The sequence below is a fragment of the Trachypithecus francoisi genome, unplaced genomic scaffold (assembly GCF_009764315.1).
Source record: "Trachypithecus francoisi isolate TF-2019V2 unplaced genomic scaffold, Tfra_2.0 Lachesis_group15, whole genome shotgun sequence".
Taxonomy (NCBI): Eukaryota; Metazoa; Chordata; class Mammalia; order Primates; family Cercopithecidae; genus Trachypithecus; species Trachypithecus francoisi.
Window position 1 is genome coordinate 73,249,574 of NW_022681460.1, and position 25,280 is coordinate 73,274,853.

General features: G+C 39.4%; 1 protein-coding gene across 6 annotated transcripts in view; it reads right to left on the reverse strand.

Annotated features, from left to right (window-relative positions):
- AIG1 (androgen induced 1) overlaps positions 1–25,280 on the reverse strand; it is a 293,027-nt gene that overhangs the window by 157,408 nt on the left and 110,339 nt on the right. For all 6 annotated transcript variants that reach the window (XM_033235223.1, XM_033235221.1, XM_033235224.1 and 3 more), the window contains one exon: positions 24,887–24,988. In XM_033235223.1, coding sequence (XP_033091114.1) covers positions 24,887–24,988 — 102 coding nt within the window. The remainder of the gene's footprint in view (positions 1–24,886; positions 24,989–25,280) is intronic.

Here is a 25,280-nt window from a genome sequence, read left to right on the forward strand (position 1 = left end):
GAAGAAATGGATAATTTCCTGGACACTTACACTCTCCCAAGACTAAACCAGGAAGAAGTTGAATCCCTGAATAGACCAATAGCAGGCTCTGAAATTGAGGCAACAATTAATAGCCTACCCACCAAAAAAAGTCCAGGACCAGATGGATTCACAGCTGAATTCTACCAGAGGTACAAGGAGGAGCTGGTACCATTCCTTCTGAAACTATTTCAATCAATAGAAAAAGAGGGAATCCTCCCTAACTCTTTTTATGAGGCCAACATCATCCTGATACCAAAGCCTGGCAGAGACACAACAAAAAAAGAGAATTTTAGACCAATATCCCTGATGAACATCGATGCAAAATCCTCAATAAAATACTGGCAAACCGGATTCAGCAGCACATCAAAAAGCTTATCCACCATGATCAAGTGGGCTTCATCCCTGGGATGCAAGGCTGGTTCAACATTCGCAAATCAATAAACGTAATCCAGCATATAAACAGAACCAAAGACAAGAACCACATATTATCTCAATAGATGCAGAAAAGGCTTTTGACAAAATTCAACAGCCCTTTATGCTAAAAACGCTCAATAAATTTGGTATTGATGGAACGTACCTCAAAATAATAAGAGCTATTTATGACAAACCCACAGCTAATATCATACTGAATGGGCAAAAACTGGAAAAATTCCCTTTGAAAACTGGCACAAGACAGGGATGCCCTCTCTCACCACTCCTATTCAACATAGTGTTGGAAGTTCTGGCTAGGGCAATCAGGCAAGAGAAAGAAATCAAGGGTATCCAGTTAGGAAAAGAAGAAGTCAAATTGTCCCTGTTTGCAGATGACATGATTGTATATTTAGAAAACCCCATCGTCTCAGCCCAAAATCTCCTTAAGCTGATAAGCAACTTCAGCAAAGTCTCAGGATACAAAATTAATGTGCAAAAATCACAAGCATTCTTATACACCAGTAACAGACAAGCAGAGAGCCAAATCAGAATGAACTTCCATTCACAGTTGCTTCAAAGAGAATAAAATACCTAGGAATCCAACTTACAAGGGATGTAAAGGACCTCTTCAAGGAGAACTACAAACCACTGCTCAGTGAAATCAAAGAGGACACAAACAAATGGAAGAACATACCATGCTCATGGATAGGAAGAATCAATATCGTGAAAATGGCCATACTGCCCAAGGTGATTTACAGATTCAATGCCATCCCCATCAGCTAGCTACCAATGACTTTCTTCACAGAATTGGAAAAAACTGCTTTAAAGTTCATATGGAACAAAAAAGAGCCCGCATTGCCAAGACAATCCTAAGTCAAAAGGACAAAGCTGGAGGTGTCACGCTACCTGACTTCAAACTATACTACAAGGCTACAGTAACCAAAACAGCATGGTACTGGTACCACAACAGAGATATAGACCAATGGAACAGAACAGAGTCCTCAGAAATAATACCACACATCTACAGCCATCTGATCTTTGACAAACCTGAGAGAAACAAGAAATGGGGAAAGGATTCCCTATTTAATAAATGGTGCTGGGAAATTGGCTAGCCATAAGTAGAAAGCTGAAACTGGATCCTTTCCTTACCCCTTATACGAAAATTAATTCAAGATGGATTAGAGACTTAAATGTTAGACCTAATACCATAAAAACCCTAGAAGAAAATCTAGGTAGTACCATTCAGGACATAGGCATGGGCAAGGACTTCATGTCTAAAACACCAAAAGCACGGCAGCAAAAGCAAAATTGACACATGGGATCTAATTAAACTAAAGAGCTTTTGCACAGCAAAAGAAACTACCATCAGAGTGAACAGGCAACCTACAGAATGGGAAAAAATTTTTGCAACCTACTCATCTGACAAAGGGCTAATATCCAGAATCTACAAAGAACTCAAACAAATATACAAGAAAAAAACAAACAACCCCATCAAAAAGTGGGGAAAGGATATGAACAGACATTTCTCAAAAGAAGACATCCATACAGCCAACAGACACATGAAAAAATGCTCATCATCACTCGCCATCAGAGAAATGCAAATCAAAACTACAATGAGATACCATCTCACACCAGTTAGAATGGCAATCATTAAGAAGTCAGGAAACAACAGGTGTTGGAGAGGATGTGGAGAAATAGGAACACTTTTACACTGTTGGTGGGATTGTAAACTAGTTCAACCATTATGGAAAACAGTATGGCGATTCCTCAAGGATCTAGAACTAGATGTACCATATGACCCAGCCATCCCACTACTGGGTATATACCCAAAGGATTATAATTACTCTACTACAAGACACATGCACACGTATGTTTATTGCGGCACTATTCACAATAGCAAAGACTTGGAATCAACCCAAATGTCCATCTGTGACAGACTGGATTAAGAAAATGTGGCACATATACACCATGGAATACTATGCAGCCATAAAAAAGGAGAGTTTGCATCTTTTGTAGGGACATGGATGCAGCTGGAAACCATCATTCTTAGCAAACTATCACAAGAAGAGAAAACCAAACACCGCATGTTCTCACTCATAGGTGGGAACTGAACAATGAGATCACTTGGACTCGGAAGGGGAACATCACACACTGGGGCCTATCATGGGGAGGGGGGAGGAGGAGGGATTGCATTGGGGAGTTATACATGATATAAACGTCATGCACATGTACCCTAGAACTTAAAGTATAATAAAAAAAAAAAAAAAAAAAAAAAAAACCGTGAGATGGAGCAAAGAGTGCAGAAACTGAAGGAACAGAAAACCTTCTTGAAAACGCAAATGCGGAATGAAATAGGTCATGGGTGATAAAGTGGGCCAGTGAACATTCCGATAAAAACCTTGCTGAAGATCGTAGGTGTGCCTGTCTCTTTAGAGATCACATGGCTGATGGCAGCTTGAAATTAGAGGAAAAGAAAAGCAGAAAGAACTGGAGATCATCAGGTCTATCAGTTGCAAGCTGATTTGAAGAGACTCCTGGATGCTGTTAACTTAAATGTTTTCTTTAGAAGATTTGAAGGGAAAAGAAAAAAAAATCCCAGAAATTATGTGAAGAAAATCAAATGAATGAAGAGCTTCCAGGACAAGCAAAGTCTCCAAACTGAGCAAGCATCTCTGCCGACTGAAAATTCACAGCTTCAAAGTGAGATTCAGAAGCTTCCCCTGGAACTTGAAATACATCAAGAACATGTAAGGCAACTTCAGAGAAAATCAACGGAAGAGGAAATATACTACCTAGAAACAGAGAAGAAACATCTACAATGTATGCAGAAACATGAGCCATACATATTGGAAGTGCAACTTCTACAGATGATGGCTGAAGATATGGACAATGGGTTGGACAGAACCAGTTCCTTCTTTCTTACTTGTTTTTTTTTTTTTGTTTTGTTTTGTTTTTTTGAGACGGAGTCTCGCTCTGTCACCCAGGCTGTAGTGCAGTGGCACGATCTTGGCTCACTGCAACCTCTGCCTCCCGGGTTCGGGCGATTCTCCTGTCTTAGCCTCCCGAGTAGCTGGGACTGCAGGTGTGCGCCACCATGTCTGGCTAATTTTTGTATTTTTAATGGAGGCAGGGTTTCACCATGTTGGCCAGGCTGGTCTTGAACTCCGGACCTTGTGATCCACCTTCTTTGGCCTCCCAAAGTAATGGGATTACAGGTGTGAGCCACCATGCCTGGCCCAGTTCCTTCTTTCAAAGCCAGATTGTCTTCTGTGAGAAAAGTACTCCAGAAAGTTGGATGGGTAGCTCTGTCAACAGAAAGAAGTCTCAACAAGCTCAGAAAATAAAATGATCACAGCAAATATTGGCTAATGCTGTGTCTGAGTCCCAGCCTCTCCCTGGTGGCCCTTTTGCTCCACACGCAGCCCACGGAGGCCTGGAAATATCAGGGGAGGACCTGGGCCTGGAGGTCGCCCAGGAAACAGGAGGAGAAAGCTGTGGGAGTGCAGGGATCTAGGGTCACAGCTCAGTATCATTCAACCTTCCCATCAGCCAACCACAGCAAGACATTTGCCTGTGTTCTTGCAGTAAAAGTTTTGATGTATCTCTTAGAGTTTAACGCTTGCCATTTCGTGGATGGCATAGTTGCTTTCATTAAAATTTGATAGCATTAAGAGAAGAAACCGGCGTGGTCACGTGCAGCCATAGTCCCAGCTACGCTGGAGGTTGAGGCAGGAGGGTCGCTTGAGCCCGGGAGGGGAGGTTGCACTGAGTTGTGATTGCGTCTCTGGACTCCAGCCTGGGCAATGGAGAGAGACCCTGTTTCTAAAAAAAAAAAGGAAATAATCACCAAAAGAATAAAAAATGGATTGGACTTAGGAATTGCCTCTGGGAAGTGAAGTGGGCGAGAGTGCGGAGACCGCTGCTGTGCATGGAAGCTGGAGGAGCGACTAATCTGCATAGCCCTGGGGCTCATTTCCCCCTTTGGAACACCTGGTCCAGCCAGGCCCAGCCTCAGCCCACCTCTTTGAGAACGATGAGTGCTCACGAGACCAGATACACTCTGTTGCTTCTCTGACTTGTAAATGTTCCATTAATAACCCCTATTGTATATTTACACAACGTGGTGCTAGCTGCTTATGCCTCCACACTCCCTTTGCACAACACAGCACTTGTGTATGATTTGCTTTGTTCCCGTATGCATGTCCTTTTGAGAAAAAAATAAACTGTAAAAACCCGTTTATCGAATTTCTACCGTGTGGCAGGCATAGTACTGGGTACTGATGATTGGAGGGTAAACAATAATAGAACAGAAATCCTTCTTGAATGATGGGAGATCTAAGGGCTGTGTTTCATAGAGCTTCACTAACACTCACAGAGGGATGTCTGTGAGTTCAACTCGCCTGTTCTCCCCCCCCAGAAAAAAAAAAAAAAAAAAAAAAAAAAAAAAAGAGGACAGGGAGGATGCTGAGGACCTCCTGTACAAGCTGCACCTCAAGAAGAGGCATAAAGGGCTCAAGGAAGTCAGCCAGCACCTCAGTATCACTCAAGAACCAGGCAGTCTGGGGACAAATTCAGTAGATCAGATTCAGAATCAAAGGGTCATGAAAAATATATGAGATTGAATTTTGTTCTTTTTTTTTTTTTTTTTTGAGATGGAGTTTCACTCTGTCGCCAGGCTGGAGTGCAGTGGCACAATCTCGGCTCACTGCAACCTCCACCTCCCGGGTTCAAGCGATTCTCCTGCTTCAGCCTCCCGAGTAGCTGGGACTACAGGCATGCGCCACCATGCCCAGCGAATTTTTGTATTTTTAGTAGAGACAGGGTTTCGCCATGTCGGCCAGGATAGTCTCGATCTTTTGACCTCATGATCCGCCTGCCTCAGCCTCCCAAAGTGGGACTACAGGCGTGAGCCATCGCACTTGGCTGAGATTGAATATTTTCTATTGGGGGTTGCCAAACTCTTGTCCTGGCTTCTCTTTAGCTGACTGTCTTTCCACAAGACCCGGATAAAGAAGTATAAAGATAAGATGAGGATGGGAGGCCATCAACACATTCTTGCTATCTCCATGATCTGGAGAAAGGTAAACTTGGAAGTAACATGAAAAAAGGACTGGTGAAGAAAGAGGGCAGAGGCCAGGAGATGAGAGATGAGGCTGCTGCCTCAGTTCAGCTGAGAGATGACCAAATCTTAAACTAAAGCAGACATTTTGGACATGAGGAGGCTGGGGCCGATCTGGGAGCTATTTTGGAGGTGCAGCTGATAGGACCTGTCACCTAACTGTAGGGGATGTCATAGGAAGAGGAGCTTTGAGATGCATCTTGCCGTTTTTGAGATGGCAACACAAGCCAAATAAGATTTAAAGGAGGGGTTAGCTCAAGCCATCAGTATAGTTTATCTCAAGGTCCTGGTATCAGAGGCAGAATGTGATGCCTACAGGGTAGTTGGATTAGGAAGCACAGACCTGGGAAGGACGCATGTAGAGCAGAACCTGAAATCATGGGAGAGAGTGAAATCTTCGTGGACAGAGAACATGAGGGGAACACAGAGGACTGGTTTTAAATCTTGCTGAATGGATGAAGGGACTGGAGAAATTTGGGCGGCAGAAAAGAAGACTCAGTTCCTTCTGAGAGTCTTTCCTGTAGCTGAAAGCTACCCATGACTGTGGTTGGCTATTGAAGCTCCATCAATGGAGATGCTTAATCAGAGGCTGAAAGGTAATTAGCCAGGATACTGTCCAGGTGATTTAAGGTTCATATGGTAGATGAACCAGATGATCTTTAGAATCACAAGTTTAGGATTCTAGGATTCTGTGGTTCTACGATAGAAAATGCAGCCTCTTTCCACTTTACTTTCTTTGGCAGCAACACTGATGTGTGCTGAGGTTGGAGCTTCAATTAAGAGGGAACTGGAAAGGATACAGGTATGGACTTCTGCCAAGAAAACGGGTCTGTGGCTAATGAATGATCTGTCTGTGGCAGTGAAGAAGGAAGCCAGTTCCTAGAACACTATCTTCTTGCCTTCCACCACCACCTCCCCTAAACATAAAGACCTAAGGGCAAATGAATGGAAAACATATGAATTAAGTTTATTTTGAAATATCTATGGATTTAAGTATTGCGGGAGAAAGCACTTGTGCAAACCGCACTCTGGGTTTTGCTCACCTCAAATTATCTGAATATAACTTATAGACTTCTTGATGAACTAATACTATTGCTGGGCCGACTCATCATTTAAACAAAGAAACAAGGGCAGAGTGCAAGCCAAATAATAGCATTAGCCTTGAATTCTACCCTAGCGTGGCAATTTAGTTCTCCAAAGGGATTTGTGATGGCATGAAATTGCCTTAAAAAGCCATTGTCTGGCCGAGTGTGGTGGCTCACACCTGTAACCCCACCACTTTGGGAGTCCAAGTCGGGCAGATCATGAGGTCAGGAGATCGAGACCATCCTGGCCAACATGGTGAAACCCCCTCTTTACTAAAAATACAAAAATTAGCTGTGTGTGGTGGCGCATGCCTGTAAGGCCAACTACTCGGGAGGCTGAGTCAGGGGAATCACTTGAACCGGGGAGTCAAAGGTTGCAGTGAGCCAAGATCGTACCATTGCACTCCAGCCTGGTGACAGAGCGAGACTCTATCTCAAGAAAGAAAAAAAAAAAAAAAAGAAAGAAAGAAAGAAAAGAAAAGCCATTGTCCGGTTATTTCCTTAGAGAGAGAGAATAACTAATACCCAGATAAAACAATTAATATGTAGAAGAGCTTTTCAACAAATTTGAGCCAGGCTGACCTGTAGCTCTGCATTGTTCTGGAATGTGTTCTTTGGACATCAGTCCAGGCCTTCTCAGGCAATAATGGCAATATAACATGCACAAAAAGACCCTTTCTGGGAACAGCAGGTCATGTGTGCAGGATTTTGCTGCAGTGCAGCTGAAATTGAAGAGTGAGGTTAAATACAAGTTAGAAAATAAGTAAATGCTTTGAGGTTGTACTCTCTGTCAACTATTATGAAGGGGAGGAGAAAATGAATGAGAGAAAAAGAGAACAAGAGAAAACATGGACATAAATTGATAAGGATGATTCATTCATGCAACAAATATTGATCGTCCATTTTGTACAGGCATTGTTGTAGGTATTTGGGATAAATCAGCAACTGAAATAAAGATCCCTACCCTATGTAAATTCCATTCTATCAAGGGAAGATAGACAATAAACCATAAATAAAACATATAAGCAAAATCACATTCTATATCAAGGATGATTAGTGCCATGGGAAGGGGGAGCAGGTTAGGGGATTTCAGTGAGTGGGGAGTATGGCGTTAGCTGTAGTTTCTAATTGACTGTTCGAGGTAGGCATTACTGAAAAGGTGAGGAGGAGGGTAGAGGAGTGAGCTAAGCAAATCTCTGAGGACAGAGTCCAAGAAGAGAAGGGTACCTGGGGTGTTCAAGGAACCATAAGGAGGCTAGCTTGATCCATTAACATCTATTGATTCATCAAATGGTTATTGAGTACCTATAACACACCAAGCACTATACCAGGCACTAAAGAGAAAAAAGGCCAGGTGCAGTGGCTTATGCCTGTAATCTCAGCACTTCGGGAGGCTGAGGCAGGAGGATTGCTTGAGGCCAGAAATTTGAGATCAGCCTGGAGAACACAGTGAGAACGTGGTTCTATAAAAATTTTAAAATTTAAAAATCAGCCATGCACGGTGGGGTGTGCCTGTAGTTCGAGCTACTCAGAAGGATGGGTTAGGAGGATCCCTTGAGACTAAGAGTTCGAGGTTAAAGTGAGCTATGACTGCATCATGGCACTTCAGCCTGGGCTGTGCAACGAAGTGAGACTCTGCCTTTAAAAAGAAGAAAAAAAAGAGAGAGAGAGAGTGCGAGAGAAAGAGAGAAAAAAATTAATCCGTAAACCTTAAGTAGCCATGGAGAAGGTAGGGTATAAAGAAGTGTATGATTTGACTCTGCCATTCTGCCTTCTTTACTCTAGAACATTTTTAACCCTCTTTCTCCTCTCGTCTCCCCGTTTCCCAACTCCTTATCCTGTCTTCCTCTTTTCTATGGCCATCTCACATCTTCTCATTCATGACACTATCCTTCTTTCTTTCCTCTATTCCTCTATCTTTCTTCATTCTCCATCCTGGCGCCTCCCTGTCTCCCCTTTCTTCCTCCAGTTTTCCTTGTCTTTTTACCTCACAAGGTAGTTTACAATTTATTCAAACATCAGCTTAAAAATTATACATTTTTTTCCAGTTCATAATACTCTGGTTAAAGTAATAAATAAACAATATCATTGGCAATAGCTAAAAGTAAATGCCTTGAAATTTATTACTGATCTGAACAAACAGAATAATCAAATCTTCACATTAAAATTTAAATCTGCAAAATCTAACATGGGAGGACTGGACTTGTTAGAACTAATGATCACAGATGAAAATTCACAATGGAAGAAGCTAGCTCCATAAAATTTGGTAAGAAGAAAGCTTACATATGGGAATAGCATGAAGCAATTCTGAAAGCATCTGACTCATTGTTGATGTAACTCTCCTTGTTCCTGGTTTTTGGGGGTCTTATTTGTCTTCTTTGGGAGGTCCATTTGAGAGTCCTAGAGAGAGGTTCCTAAGAAATTTCTGACCTCTGTTCCAGTTTCTTACTTTCATTTTTGAAAATGTCCAGAATCTTAGTTACTTTAGAATACTTTAGAATGGAAATTGGAAAAGGCCAGTTTTTTTTCATATAAAATATTTAAGATATTCTTTCAATCAATAGCTTATTTTTATGAAATATCTAATATCAGTGTGGCGCAGACTCCATGAGTAATGAAATGCACAATCTGTGTATCCCAGAGCTGGAAAGTTACCATAAGTTATGCTATCTACCAAAAGAATAACATCAAATCTGAGTTCCTGCAAAACCAATGATCATCCAAGTGGCATTTAATGCCTTCTCTTCTGGGAAAGACAGATGCACAAAATCTGTAGTAATTACCAAATGTCAAAATAATACTGAAGAGAATAAATCATTGCCTAAATTAAGGTTCTCTTGAGGATCAGTTACATATAACAAGAACAACTGATAAATCAAGCGTGAAGAGGGGTGGAGTTTATTATTTTTTTCTTCTCATAAATTACACGGGAAATGAACAACTCCTGCTGTGATTATAAGAATATCAAGATCTTGTCTGCTTAAAGATCTTTGGTAATAATAATAATATCCTAACCCTATTCAGTGCTTTGCATTCTGAAAGCACTTTATAAACATGAATTAATTCTTCAGTAAGCCGAGGCACTACCTGATTGTTGGTATTTCCTGTTAGAGCATCACTGAAGCTCAGCAGTCTTTCTAGAGTTTAAATATTTATTTATTTATTGATTTCAGTATATATTTACTTCACTTGACAATGCTTTAAAATTATAATAAGCAGAAGAGAAAGGTTCATGGTTCTATTTTTGCAATGAGGAAACAGGCCAGAATAACAATAGGGCTTCTCCTTGTCAAACTGTAAACGGCCCTTTGGGGACTACGCTGTTGGCTTGTGGAGCTGTTTTCCTACTTGCCTTCTTCCATATCAAATATGCCATTTCCAGCATGTAAAACTGCATCTGTTTTGTGTTTTTCTCAACCTGCAGCCCCACAATATCTATCAGGGTGATTTACAGATCATAGGTTTATAATACATGTTTGTTAGATTGAATTATATCAAAGTCCAGGTCCACATGTTGCAGGCCATGCAGAACTCTGTCTCCTACAACTGTCCATGGCCACCTGCATTACAGTTTGGAAATTCTGATTCATTTGCTGACATCACCTGTGCTTTTCTTTCATCTGATCATCAGTGGACTGAGGACAGAAAGATGGTGGAAGGACAGAAATGTAAATATGACATTCTTCCAAATTTCAAAAGCACATGCATAAACATTCTTTTAATCATCAACATTTATTGAATGCCTAATGTTTGTCATGTGCTGCAAGTTGCTGAGAATATAAAGTTAAATAGGCTACAAGGAGAGAATGATTTTTGATTTTAGATATTGAGCCGGCTCCATTTAAATGTGCCATATTGTATATGCTTATATTTTTAATTATAATAAATTAAAACAATAATTCTCTCTTTTGATATTTTCATAGAGCCTAGAGATAACTTAGTATTTATACAACAAGATTGCATTACTTTTCTAATTCACTGATTTACTCATTTCTTCTCCTCTTCAAATAAATTCTAAGATTGGTTGCTGAGAAAAAAAAAAGTAGACAATAGAAAGGAAGGGATATGACACTCTCCTTTCATTATAATCATGTCTAACTTCTAAAACTTTAGTGTAAAACAAAAATGAAAGCCCTGTGGATTTCAGATCCTGTAAGCTTTCTTATGCTTGTTTCTGACTAATTTTGTGCTGGGCAGTTGAATGCTGCAAATTCAAGACCGAGTTGATGATGTGTTCTGAAATGGTGTTATGATATACTTAACTATATCTCAGTTCTGTGGTTCTGGGCTCTAGATTCCTAGAAACTACGTTGAGACTCTTCAAATAATGAATGTGATTCTGCACATAAGAAGAGTGTGCATTCTTTCTTGGAATTCTTTTAATTATAAAAATCTCAACAGGCAATGACTGCATACTGTAAATGTTTAAAACTTCATATTTTCCCAATCCCTCAACATCCCCCATCAACAGGTTATGAGCACTCCAACCAGATGACCAGGTGCACCAGTGTGATAATGCTGGTACTTGTCACAAGATCCCCCTGTTAGCCCTCTCCTGACATTGACCTAGTGACATTCAAAAACACCAGTGCAATCCCCTCACACCTTTTGTTTGTGTACTCTACTCTAGCCCCCAATAAAGCCACTTACCCAGGGGTTTTCTCTCTTTCTCCCCTCCCCATCTACCTGGTTGAGCCCACTCCCCAGAGCTCCTATATGGGCCCTATGTGGTGGGGATTGCCATGCCTCTTGTCTCTAACTCCTGTGAGTATATATAACAGATCCTTTAATTTCTTATGTCTCTCCCAATGTTATTTCTGTGGCCATAATGGAGTGATCATTACAAACTCCAACAAAGAGACCTACTCCTCCATTTATATCATAGGTAGCCAGGCCTACAGCATCATAATCATTTGCAGAAATAGGGAAAAGTTACAGAAGACATCATCAAGATGGCTGACTAGAGGTACCCAGCATTCACCTCCTCCAGTCACATGTCAAACAGAGTCTAGGGGAGAACACTGGAATTCAGCAAAGAAGTGACAAAGCCCCTCTGGGGCATGGAGACTTGGGACAGCAGCACAGACAGGGAAGCAAAGCACCTGGCTAGGATCGGTTCAGAGCCCAGAGAGACCTCAGGCACAGGAAAAAGGTAAGGTGAAGATCCCCAGCAGTCCACATTTCCACCCTGGCTGCCTGTAGTCCTAACAAGAGGAGAACCCCCAGTTCACAGGACCTGAGTCCAGTATAGGGAGTTACCTGGAAACCATGTGACTGCATTGTTCCCTAGAGGAAATCAAGCTGGGCCCCAAGCCCACAGGACACAGGCTGCCACAGCACATCATCATGTTGAGAGCAGAGCCACCACCAGTGTGCATCCTGCCCTGGGGCCCCAAAACCCCTAAATCTCCTCATCTTTGGGGTCCCTCGGACATCCCACCACATCCACCCAGAGGGATGCAGAGTCATGATAGCAGCTGTGCAGCCAAGACCCCAGCATCCGAGCACACACGATATTCTACACCCCAGAAAACAGGCAGTCCAATACGGTGGGAAGGCTGCCCATTGAAAAGAGGGAGGCAGTGCATGCACTCCTCAGAATCCAAGAGCTGCCTGCCTGAAGCCTGCTGTTGCTGCCACCAGCAACCTCAACCTCTGCAGTAGCAGAGTAGGTGCCCCTCCCATAGGACTGTGGATTCGCCTGACCAGGCCCACCACTGATGGCAACCTGCTCCCTCCAGAGCAAAACTGCTGCACACCCACACATGCCCTCCAAGGGCCAAAGAACCAGCCTGGCCAAGATATGTCACCACTGGAGACCCCACCCCCTCCAACAAAGTGGTTTTGTACTCAGGTGCATCCCTCAGGGACCCAAGGACCAGCTGTCCAGGGCTGCTACCATCACCAATGACCCTGTCCCCTCCAGTGATAAAGCCACCCAGGCCCACTGCTGTCAGAGAACCTGCCCACTCCAGTGGTAGAGCTGCCATACACCCATGCTTCTTAACGCCAGAGCCCCCAAACTGATCTGCCTGGTGTCCCTGTTCCCAGCAAAGCCATGCAATAGCCTCTACAAACAACCACAGTATAGGCCACTGAGGTACTCACAGACACCAATGATGCTGATTATAGCTGAAGAAATCATACGGAGACTACATTACTGCCCCCATACTGAACCAAAGCCAAAGCACCCTACTCAACTGTATATTTATGATACATATACATATACAGAAAAACATTTTTCCCTATGAAAGCTACTCCATAAAATCAGAAGAGGCAGTGTCTCACCAGACGCACAGATATCAACATAGGGAAACAGGAAATAAGAAAAAGGAAATGTGATGCCTTCAAAGGAACACAGTAATTCTCTAAGTAACAGACCCCAAAGGAAAACCAATCTAAAATCACCTGACAAAATGCAAAATAACAAGGAAACCTGGCAAGATACAAGAGAACACAAATAGATTCAATGAAATCAGAAAACAATTCATAAGCTGAATGAGAAATTTTTAAAAATAGATATCATTAAGAAGAATGAAACAAATGTTAGAACTGAATAACTCAGTGAGTGAAATAAAAATAAAATTGAGAATTTCAATAATAGACTAAATCAGGCAGAAGAGTTTCTGAACTTGAAGACAGTTCTTTTAAAATAATCCATTTAGGGGAATGTGGGGAGAAAAAATGGCAGATAAGAGGCAGGACTAACTTGCAGCTCCCACTCAGACAAAACCATGTGTGGAGACTCACATCAAGAACTTGCTCCAGGAACCACTGCAGGAACATACCAGGAAAGCCAAGAGAAACCACAGACCCTTTGAAGGAGGTGGATTGCCGCTGCAGGCCCTGTGGGACAGCTGAGGAATTGTGAGTTGGCTTGCTTTCTCAGCTAGGAGGCTTGTAGACTGGGGCAAGTTCTCAGCACTGCTCACCAGCTGCCTGGAAATAAACTGTGTGCTGTTGGGAGTGGCACAGTGGGAGGTGGGAGCCAGAACAGCTTTCCGTGCAGCAGGCTGTATGGGAGCTAAGTGGCTTTCCCTCACTTCCTTGGTGACCTGTGTCACACAGCAGAGGCAGCCATAACTCCCCTGGGAACATAACCCCCTTGGCCTGGGAACTACACCCCCAATCTCCCACAGCAGCTGCAGCAAGCCCTGCCCAAGAAGAGTCTGAGCTCAGACATGCTGAACCCTGTCCCAGCCTGACAGTCTTTCTCTACCCTTCCTGGTAGCCCAAGACAAAAAATATAATCTCTTGGGAGCTCTATAGCCCAGCCTCACCACCTCAGAAACTTGAATACTCATCCAAAGGCGACCCTAGGGTAAGCTTGTATCCTCCCTACATTCCCACAGCTGATGTACTCTTCATAGCGCCACCTCCTGGCTGGAGGCTAACCAACACAAAACCAGTGCACAAAAATACCACCAAGAACCCTCACGGAGTCCACTTCTCTTCTCTGCTACCTCCACTAGAGCAGGTGCTGGGATCCACAGCTGAGAAACCTGGAGACAGATCACATCACAGGACTCTGCAGACACTTCCCAGTACCAGGCAGAGCCTGGTAGCTCCACTGGGTGGCTAGATCCAGAAGATAAATAACAATCACTGCAGTTTGATTCTCAGGAAGTCCCTCTTTAGGGGAAGGGGTACAGCACCACATCATGGCAGCACCCCAAGGGACCAAAAAATCTGAACAGCAGCCTTAAATCCCAGATCTTCCCTCTGACATAGTCTACTGAAATGAGAAGGAACCAGAAAAACAATTCTGGTAACATGACAAAACAAGGTTATTTAGTGCCACCAAAAGATGACAGTAGCTCACCAGTAATGGATCGAAACCAAGATGAAATCCCCAAAGTGCCAGAAAAAGAATTCAGAAGGTCAATTATTAAGCTAATCAAGGATGCATCTGAGAAAGGTGAAGTCCAACTTAAAGAAATCAAAAAATGATACAGGATATGAATGGAAAAATCTCCAGTGAAAAAGCATAAATAAAAAATAATTGCAACTTCTGGAAATGAAGAAATCACACTTAGAGAAATGCAAAATGCACTGGAAAGTCTCAGTAATAGAACTGAACAAGTAGAAGAAACAACTTTAGAGCTCAAAGACAAGGCTTTTGAATAAACCCAACTCAACAAAGACAAGGAAAAAAAAATTTTTAAAATGAATAAAGGCTCCAAGAAGTTTGGGATTGTGTTAAATGACCAAACCTAAGAATAATTGGTGTTCCTGAAGAAGAAGGGAAATCTAAATGTCTGGAAAACATGTTTGAGGAAAAATAATCGAGGAAAACTTCCCTGGCTTTGCTAGAGATCTGGACATCCAAACACAAGGAGCTCAAAGAACATCTGGGAAATTCATCACAAAAAGATCATAGCCTAGGCACATAGTCATCAGGTTATCTAAAGTCAAGACAAAGGGAAGAATCTTAAGAGCTGTGAGGCAAAAGCATCAGGTAACCTACAAAGGAAAACTTGTCAGATTAACAGCAGATTTCTCAGCAGAAATCCTGCAAGCTAGAAGGGAGTGGGGTCCTATCTTTAGCCTCCTTAAAACAATTGTCAGTCAAGAATTTTGAATCCAGCAAAACTAAGCTTCATAAATGAAGGAAATTAGTCTTTTTCAGACAAATGCTGAGAGAATTTGCCAATACCAAGCCAGCACCACCAAAACTGCTAAAAGGAGCTCTAAATCTTGAAACAGATCCTTAAAATACACCAAACTAGAATTTCATTAAAGCATAAATCTTACAGTACCTATAAAACAATAACACAATGAAAAAAAACAAGGTATTCAGGCAACAAGTAGCAAGATGAATAGAATAGTACCTCACATCTCAATAATAACATTGAATTTAAATGACCCAAATCCTCTACTTAAAAGACAAAAAATGGCAGAATGGATAAGAATTAACCAACCAAGTGAATGGTACCTCATATTCTCAATAATAACATTGAATGTAAATGACCTAAATCCTCTACTTAAAAGACACAGAATGACAGAATGGATAAGAATTAACCAACCAAGTGAATAATACCTCACATCTCAATAATAACATTGAATGTAAATGGCCTAAATCCTCACTTAAAAGACACAAAATGTCAGAATGGATAAGAATTAACCAACCAAGTACCTGGTATCTTCAAGAGACTCACCTGACACACAAAGACTCACATAAACTTAAGGTAAAGGGGTAGGAAAAGATATTCCATGCAAATGGACACCAAAAGTGAGCAGGAGTAGCTTTTCTTTTTCTTTTCTTTTTGAGATGGAGTCTTACTCTGTCACCCAGGCTGGAGTGCAATGGTATGGTCTCTGCTCACTGCAACTTCTGCCTCCTAGGTTCAAGTGATCCTCCTGCCTCAGCTTCCTGAGTAGGCAGGATTACAGGCACCTGCCACCATGCCTAGCTAATTTTTGCATTTTTATTAGAGACAGGGTTTCACTATCTTGGCCAGACTGGTCTTGAACTCCTGACCTCGTGATCCACCTGCCTCGGCCTCCCAAAGTGCTGGGATTACAGGCGTGAGCCACCGTGCCTGACCAGGAGTAGCTTTTCTTATATCAGACAAAACAGACTTTAAAGCAACAGCAGTTGCTTTAAACAGCAGTTGCTTTAAAGAGGGACATTATATAATGATAAAAGGACTAGTCCAACAGGGAAATATCAAAATCCTAAATATATATACATCTAACACTGGAGTTCCCAAATTTATAAAACAATTACTACTAGACCTAAGAAGTGAGATAGACAACAACACAATAATAGTGTGGGACTTCAATACTCCACTGATAGCACTAGACTGGTCATCAACACAGAAAGTTAACAGAGAAACAATGGACTTAAACTATACCCTAGAACAAGTGGACTTAACAGATTTTTACAGAACATTCTACCCAACAGTTGCAGAATATTCATTTTATTCATCAGTATATGGAACATTCTCTAAGATAGACCATATGATAGGCCACAAAACAAGTCTCAACAAATTTAAGAAAATCTAAATTATATCAAGTACTCTCTCAGGCCACAGTGGAATAAAATTGGAAATCAACTCCAAAAGAACCCTCAAAACCATGCAAATATATGAAAATTTAAGAACTTGCTCCTGAATGATCATTGGGTCAACAATGAAATCAAGGTGGAAATCAAAAAATTCTTTGTACTGAACAATAATAGTGATACAACCTATCCAAACCTCCGGGATACAGCAAAAGTGGTGCTAAGAGGAAAGTTCATAGCATTAAATGCCTACATCAAAAATTCTGAAAGACTACAAGTAGACAGTCTACGGTCACACCTCTAGGAACTAGAGAATCAAGAACAAACCAAACCCAAACCCAACTGGAGAAAAGAAATAATCAAGATCTGAGCAAAACTAAATGAGGCTGGCCATGGTGGTTGTCTAGGCGCAGTGGCTCATGCCTTTAATGCCAGCACTTTGGGAGGCCAAGGTGGGTGGATTACTTGAGGTCAGGAGTTCAAGAACAGTCTGGCCAACATGGCAAAACACTGTCTCTACTAAAAATATACAATACACAAATTAGACAGGTGTGGTTGTGCATGTCTGTAATCCTAGCTACTCAGCAGGCTGAGGCATGAGAATTGCTTGAAACCAGGAGGTGGAGGTTGCAGTGAACCAAGATTATTGTACCACTGCCTTCTAGCCTGGGCAACAGGGTGAAACTCTGTCAAAAAAAAAAAAAAAAAAAAAAACCGAAATGAAGTTGAAGTAAAAAAAATACAAAAGATAAATGAAACAAAAAGTTGATTCTTTATAAAGATAAAAAATATTGATAGACCATTAGCGAGATTAACCAAGAAAATAAGAGAGAAGATCCAAACAAGCTCAATTAGAAATGAAATGGGAGATATTGTAACTGATACCACAGAAATACAAACGATCATTCAAGACTACAGTGAACACCTTTATGCACATACACTAGAAAACCTAGAGGAAATGGATAAATTCCTGGAAATATACAACATCCCTAGATTAAGCCTGGAAGAAATAGAAATTCGAAATGGACCAATAACAAAAAGTGAGATTGAAATGGTAAGTAAAAAGCTACCAATAACAAAAGCCCAGGGCCACATTTACAGCTAAATTACTGCTAAATTCTATCAGCCATTCAAAGAAGAATTAGTACCAATCCTATTATACACTATTCCAAAAGATAGAGAAAGAAGGAATCCTCCCTAAATCATTCTATGAAGCCAGTATCACCCTAATACCAAAACCGGGAAAGGGCATAACAACAAAAGAAAACTACAGACCAATATCCCTGATGAAGATAGATGCAAAAATCCTCAATAAAATGCTAGCTAACTGAATCCAACAGCATATCAAAAAGATAATCCACCATGATCAAGTAGGATTCATACCAGGGATGAAGGGATGGTTTAACATTTGCAAGTCAATAAATGTGATGCACCATGTGAATAGAATTAAAAACAGAAGATTACATGATCATCTCATTGGAGCCATTCTAGAGGTTGGCTCATCAGCAAAACCTTTCTAGACATTGGCTTAGGCAAAGACTTCATGACCAAGAACCCAAAAGCAAATGCAACAAAAACAAAGATAAATAGATGGGACTTAATCAAACTAAAAAGCTTCTACACAGCAAAAGAAACAATCGGCGGAGTAAACAGACAACACACAGAATGGGAGAAAGTCTTCACAATCTATACTTCTGACAAAGGAGTAATATCCAGAATGTACAAAGATCTCAAACAAATCAGCAAGAAAAAAAAAATCAAACAATCCCATCAAAAAGTGGGCTAAGGATATGGATAGACAATTCTCAAAGGAGGATATACAAATGGCCAACAAACATATGAAAAGATGCTCAACATTACTAATGATCAGGGAAGTGCAAATCAAAACCATCTGACTCCTGTGAGGATGGCCATAATCAAAATATCAAATAATAACAGATGTTGGTGGGGATGTGGTGAAAAGGGAACACTTTTACACTGTTGGTGGTAATGTAAACTAGTACAACCACTAAGGAAAACAGTATGGGGTTTCCTAAAGTAACTAAAAGTAGATATACCGTTTGATATAGAAATCCCACTCCTGGGTATCCACTTAGAGGAAAAGAAGTCATTACATGAAAAAGACACTTGCACATGCATGTTTACAGCAGCAAAATTTGCAATTTCAAAAATATAGAACCAGCCCAAATGCCCATCAATCAATGAGTGGATAAAGAAAATGTGATTATATATATATATATGTGTGTGTGTGATTATATATATATATATACACACACACACACACACACTATTGAATACTACTCAGCCATAAAAAGGAACAAAATAAGTACTGACATTTGCAGCAACCTGGATGGAATTGGAAACTATCATTCTAAGTGAAGTAACTCGGGAATGGAAAAGCAAACATCATTATGTTCTCACTCATGAGTGGGAGCTAAACTATGAAGATGCAAAGGCATAAGAATGATAAAATGGACTTTGGGGACTCAAGGGAAAGGGTGGGAGGTGGGTGAGGGATAAAAGACTACAATTTGACTATAATTTGCTTCAGAGAGAAGTTTTTTTGGTTGTACCTACTTGTTGATATTTCAGCTTTCTGTATCTGGATGTTCATATCTCTCCCAACACTTGGAAAGTTTTCAGCTATTATTTCATTGAATAGGTTTCCTATGCCTTTTCCCATCTCTTATTCATCTGAAATTTCTATAATGGGAATATTTGTTTCTTTAATGTTGTCCCATATGTCCTGCAGGCTTCCTTCATTCTTTTTTTTTGTTCTTTATTTCTTTTTTTTTTCTTTTTCATTTGAATGGATTTTTTTTTTTTTTATTTCAATAGGTTTTTGGGGAACAGGTGGTGTTTGGTTACATGAATAAATTCTTTAGTGGTGATTTCTGAGAAATCAGATTTCAAAGAAACAAAGAAAATTTACAATTAAAACTAATGAAGTACTAAAAAGGAAAGATGGCAAATAAACAACCTAAAGATGCACCTCAAGGAACTAGAAGAGCAAGAACAAACAAAATCTACAATTAATAGAAGGAAAGAAATAATAAATACCAGAACAGAATTGAAATAGAGACAAAAAATTTCAAAAGACCAACAAAAGAAATACTTGTGTTTTTGGAAAAGATAAGCAAAATTGACATACCATTAGGTAGACCAAGAAAAAAGAGAGAAGACTCAAATAAATAAAATCAGAAATAGAAAAGGAGACATTACAACTGATACCATAGAATTACAAAGGATCAGGAGAGGGTACAGCTCAGGGGTAGAGCATTTGATTGCAGATCAAGAAATACAAAGGATCATAACAGATTATTATGAACAACTATGTACCAACAAATTGAAAAACCTAGAAGAAGTGGATAAATTCCTGGACACATATAACCTATCAACATTGACCCAGGAAGAAACAGAAAACCTGAATAGACCAAGAACAAGCAATGAGATTGAATAAGTAATAAAAGGTCTCCCAACAATGTAAAGCCCAGGGCAGAATGGCTTCACTGCTAAAGTGTACCAAACTTATAAAGAAGAACTACCACAAATACTTCTGAAAATATTCCAAAAAATTAAAAGAGGAGGGAATTATTCCTAACTCATTCTATGATGCCAGCATTACCATGATGCCAAAATCAGACAAGGACAGAACCAAAAAATGAAACTATAGGCCAATATCTCTGATGAACATAGATGCAAAAATCCTCAACAAAATACTAAAATCCAACAGCATATCCAAAAGTTTATGTTTATCCCAGAGATGAAAGGATGATTCAACATACACAAATTAATAAATTTGATACCTCTCATAAACAAAATGAAGGACAAAGCCCATATGATTATCTCAATAGACACAGAAAAAGTATTTGATAAAATTAAATATCATTTACAATAACAACTCTCAACAAATTAGGTATAGATGGAATATACCTTAATACAATAAAGGCCATATATGACAAACCCACAGCCAACATTATACTAAAGAGACAAAAGCTGAAAGCTTTTCCTCTAAGATCTGGAACAAGATAGAACTAAAAATGATGAGCTCATAGAAGTAGTGAGTAGAACTGTGGTTATTAGAGGTTGGGAAGGCTAGCCAGGAGGGGAGAGTATGGACAGGTTGGTTAGGAGACACACAATTACAGCTAGATAGGAGGAAAAAATTCCAGTGTTCTAGAGCAATATAGAATGAATATAGTTTACAATAATTTATTGTATATTTTCAAAAAGCTAGAAGAGAGGATTTTGAATGTTCTCAACATAAAAAAATGATAAATGTTTGAGAAAATATATATGCTAATTACCCTAATTTCATCATTACACATTATATATATGTTTTGAAATATCACTCTGTACCCTGTAACTATGTTAAATTATTACATGTATGTTAAAATTAACTTTAAAAGGTACAAGTAAAGGAAAATAGAATTAAGTAGCTGATATACAAAGGAGGCAGGGAAACATTTAAATTTTATAGCATATGTATGTGGTACCCATTGAAAATTAAAATAAGCATATACATTTTTGAAAAAAGCTACAAATAAAGTTAATGAAGTACTAAATAAAATGTTTTATCCTCCTACATTGTCAGATGTAGTTTTACAAAACAAAATAGAAAATATGTGATTGGATAAGCAGTAAAGCATATATATTTATAAGCTATAAATATAAATATTTAATATTTAATATAATAAGAATATAAATATTCTAAAACTATATTTTCCTTGCCTTCATTTCAGCAAAATTATTAAATACTCTATTATAATGGAAAATTTCACAAAATTTTCGCTCTACTGATAGTAATAATCTAAAAGATCAATCGAAAATAAAATTACAATCAAAATGTATACAATTTGAATTTTCAATTAAAATACATACATTAAAACAAATGTGGGAACTTTTTTGTTCTTGAGACAGGGTCTCACTCCTGTCACACAGTCTGGAGTGCAGTAGCATGATCATGGCTCACTATAGCCTTGACATCATGGGCTCAAGCAATTCCCCCACCTCAGCCTCCTGAGTAGCTAGGACTACAGGTTCATAACACCACATCCAGCTAATTTTTTTTTTTTTTTTTTTTGAGAGACAGGGTTTCACCAAGTGATCCAGACTGGTAAGAAATTTTGAATGGACTTATTTCCATATATTTAAAAGTGTTATTTTTAAATTAATATTAAAAACCAATTAGAATTAAAAGCAAATACAAATTATAATAGTTATTAAAACTTAAAATATTATTTAAACAAAGAGGAAAATGCTCATTTATTTGAAATGTCATTTTATTACACATTTTATGAAAATTATTCATAATTCTAGCATTTAATGTTCATATTTTAATTGCTAGGCTAAAAGATCAGCAGCATGGTTTATCAATTTTGTATCTATAGTTACACAGATACAGAATTCAAGTAATGTAAATTGCTTAATATTGCAAAATATGCCTGAGCCACCATGCACAACTTCTTTCTCCTCAGTAATTCTGGAACTATCAATTGGAACATGAGGAAAAACAAAGAACTGGTCATTTATCACTATTAGGACACAGAATTCATTGTGAAAGAATCTATTGAGCTCATATTATCTTAGAGGATTTGACATATTAACTAATTTATCTTTTCTCTTTCCTAAATATTTGTGTCATTCAATTCCTCCTGGTGTTTCTAAGTAGTATTTGTCTCCGGGAGTAGAAATTTTAAGACATCAAAGTGAATCAAGGTAAAATTAACAGAGGCAAGTCAAAGTTCTAATGGCTGGATACATGCTTAATAAACCATTTGTTCAAAACATTAAAAATTTAGAACCAGGATCCACAAAGGCTGTGATTCATTCTCTGGCATGAAGGTAATATTGTGCAGTTCGGGCCTGTTAACAATAGGCCAAAGTGGCCGAGACTTTAATTCTATAGCATATGATGCAATTATTTGTTGTTAGCAAAGTTTCTCCTAATGTCAGAACAAGGTAACTGACATCATTTCACATTCAGCTGGAGGCTGCAACTTCAGGAGTCTCCCTTTAATACCCACAATTTGGACACTCTAATTAGTTATCTAGGTGATATTACTCCTCCTCATATTTGGAGATGTCAAAAAGGATACTATTTGTACAAGAATATGCCTGCCACATATTAGGCCACACATAATAGGCCACAGCCTGCTCCTGATTGAACACATGACAATGTTTTTTGGTGTAACGTTTGAAGTGATGATTTATAAAGCCTATCTCCATTTACAACTCGGCTCTTGGAGATAAGGAATTTCATAATGTCTTTTTCTTAAAAATACGTACCTAATTATTGACTGGTTTATCTTAGACAGCTAAAATATGCTAAACAGCTTGAAAGTAAGCTTTAAAATACCCTGAAGATGTTTCTCTTATATTTTGCTAACTTACTGTTGTAGAAGCTATACAATGCTACTCTTTTTATCAAGAATCAATTAATGTTTTGCTTGTTCAGATAAAATGTGGCCACACATTTGAGGCCAGACAGGCCTGCGTTCAGATCCCACTTCTACCACCCTGAGCTATGTCATTTGGGCAAATTATATAATCCTTCTGAGGTTCAGTTTCTTCATTTGTAATTGAGATCATTCCTTATTTGCAGTGCCATTGTGAAAATTTAATGATACAATCACTGTGGAGTGCCTGGCACACAGTATATTCTCAAAAAAAAAAATAATAAAATAAAATAAATAAACAAACAGTAGCTATGTAACTGACAAAGAATTATGGAAATCAGCTATAGTGAATTCATTCATCAATTTAATAAATATATATTGATCCTACTGTATGCCAGACAACTGGGCAAAGTGTTTGGAATTCAAAGGCTGCTTTGCACTAGGAGCTTAATATTTCTGTGGGGATACAGACATGCATAATAGAGATATGAAAGCGCTGTACAAGCACAAGTAACGGAATAGCTAACTTTGCTTGGGGAGCTAGGAACGGCTTCTTAAAGAAGATAGGAACTAAGCTAGCAGGAATTTGTCAGAAAAGACTGAGAAGGGCATTTGGGGCAGAAGATTGCAAAGGCATGGAGTTATGACGTGCTTTTCACATTCAAGAAAAGGAAAAAGTTGGAGAGGGCCATAGTAACCATGCCAGGCCCCGTGGATGGCTAAACTGAACTGACAAGCTCCAGCTGATGTGTTTGGAAATAGACCAGAAGTGCCATGCTAATCCTTCAAGATTGTGGCTCTAACTGAACTAAAAAAAAAAATCCAGTTCTCTGAGATATGCCACTTTTGATGAATTGGCTTAAGGAAGGATTGATCAAAACCCTTCAGTACAGTGATGTTTGTTTGCTAGACACACCACTTTTCTTCAAATATACCAAAATTGGGGGCAGAAGGGAAACTGTTATTTTGTACTCAAGGCTCATGATTTCCAGCTCTTCCTTCCCCTATAATTTCCTGTGATGGGCTGCCCTTTTCACCAGGAACACCCCGGGACATGTTCTAAAAACTGCTGTAACCAAAATGCATGCTTCTTAGTTAATAATAAAGTAGTGTTCAATTCCAAAAGCTGAAAGGGAAGATGACACAAAATTTCACTGCAGAAAATATATCCTCAAATGTTGTAAAATGATGTGAAAACCATCCAAAGCACTGGATTTGAAACTAGTGAGGGGAACATCATGGCTAAAGCATCAGAAAGAATTAGACTGAGAAGAAGGAAAAGGCCTCAAAGCCACAGGCAAACACCCTAACTCGGGCAGAACCCTAAGAGGCAAACAATCCCACTGCTAAAGACACCTCCAAATACCTGCAACAGATCTCCGAGAGAAAGTAACAGCCTTGCTGCCCATCTGAGGGAAACTGTCCAGCTGCAGTAGTTACTTCCAACAAAATCCTGTCAATGTGAGGTGCAGGTGGAGCGGAGGGTTGGTGGCTGTGTAGGTGGGAATCCAAACCTAGGCTCTGATGACAAGCCTTCTAATGGCACAGAAATTAAATTCATCCCAGAATTGGCTAGTTATATTATTTAACACCACTGACACACCTACCTTAATAATCTGTGGATTCATCTACTACATAGTTTGAATAATGACTCAATTCCATGGGAAGAAGTTTCTATTTATATTCAGTAAATATTACAGTATTCTCTAATTGTAATCTCCCATTATAACCTTCTAAGATTTCATGGATTTTTAGGCAAATTCTATGGAAGGTCTAAATAGCAGATAATAGCTATTTAATAGATTTTTTTAAAATAAAAGAAAGCCATTTGTTTTAATCCACTCACCATTCCGTGATTCAGCCACCCTGGGATAAAATTATCCAGCAGCTTCGGGTATATCATCTCTCTGTCATAGGCATAAATGATCCAGAACACTGCTACAACAAACTGGAAGGAAAAAGAAATCTTTTATTTCAAGTTCATTGACTATTCACAACATACAATTTATTGGTTAACAATAGTTAAAAGAACCCAACAGAATTTGGAATCTATGATGAAAGACAGATCGGTAAACCAGCCAATGATTGAAAACACAGGTCTAGCTTCATTCCATTAGTAGTAAAAGTTAAGGTGCCTCCTCTGTCTCTGATCTCCCAACTGTGTTCTTTCAGGCAAAGGGATTGGTTTCTGAGGGAGAAAGAAGAGGCCTGTTTTCATGAACAGCTCCGTTTCAGGGCTA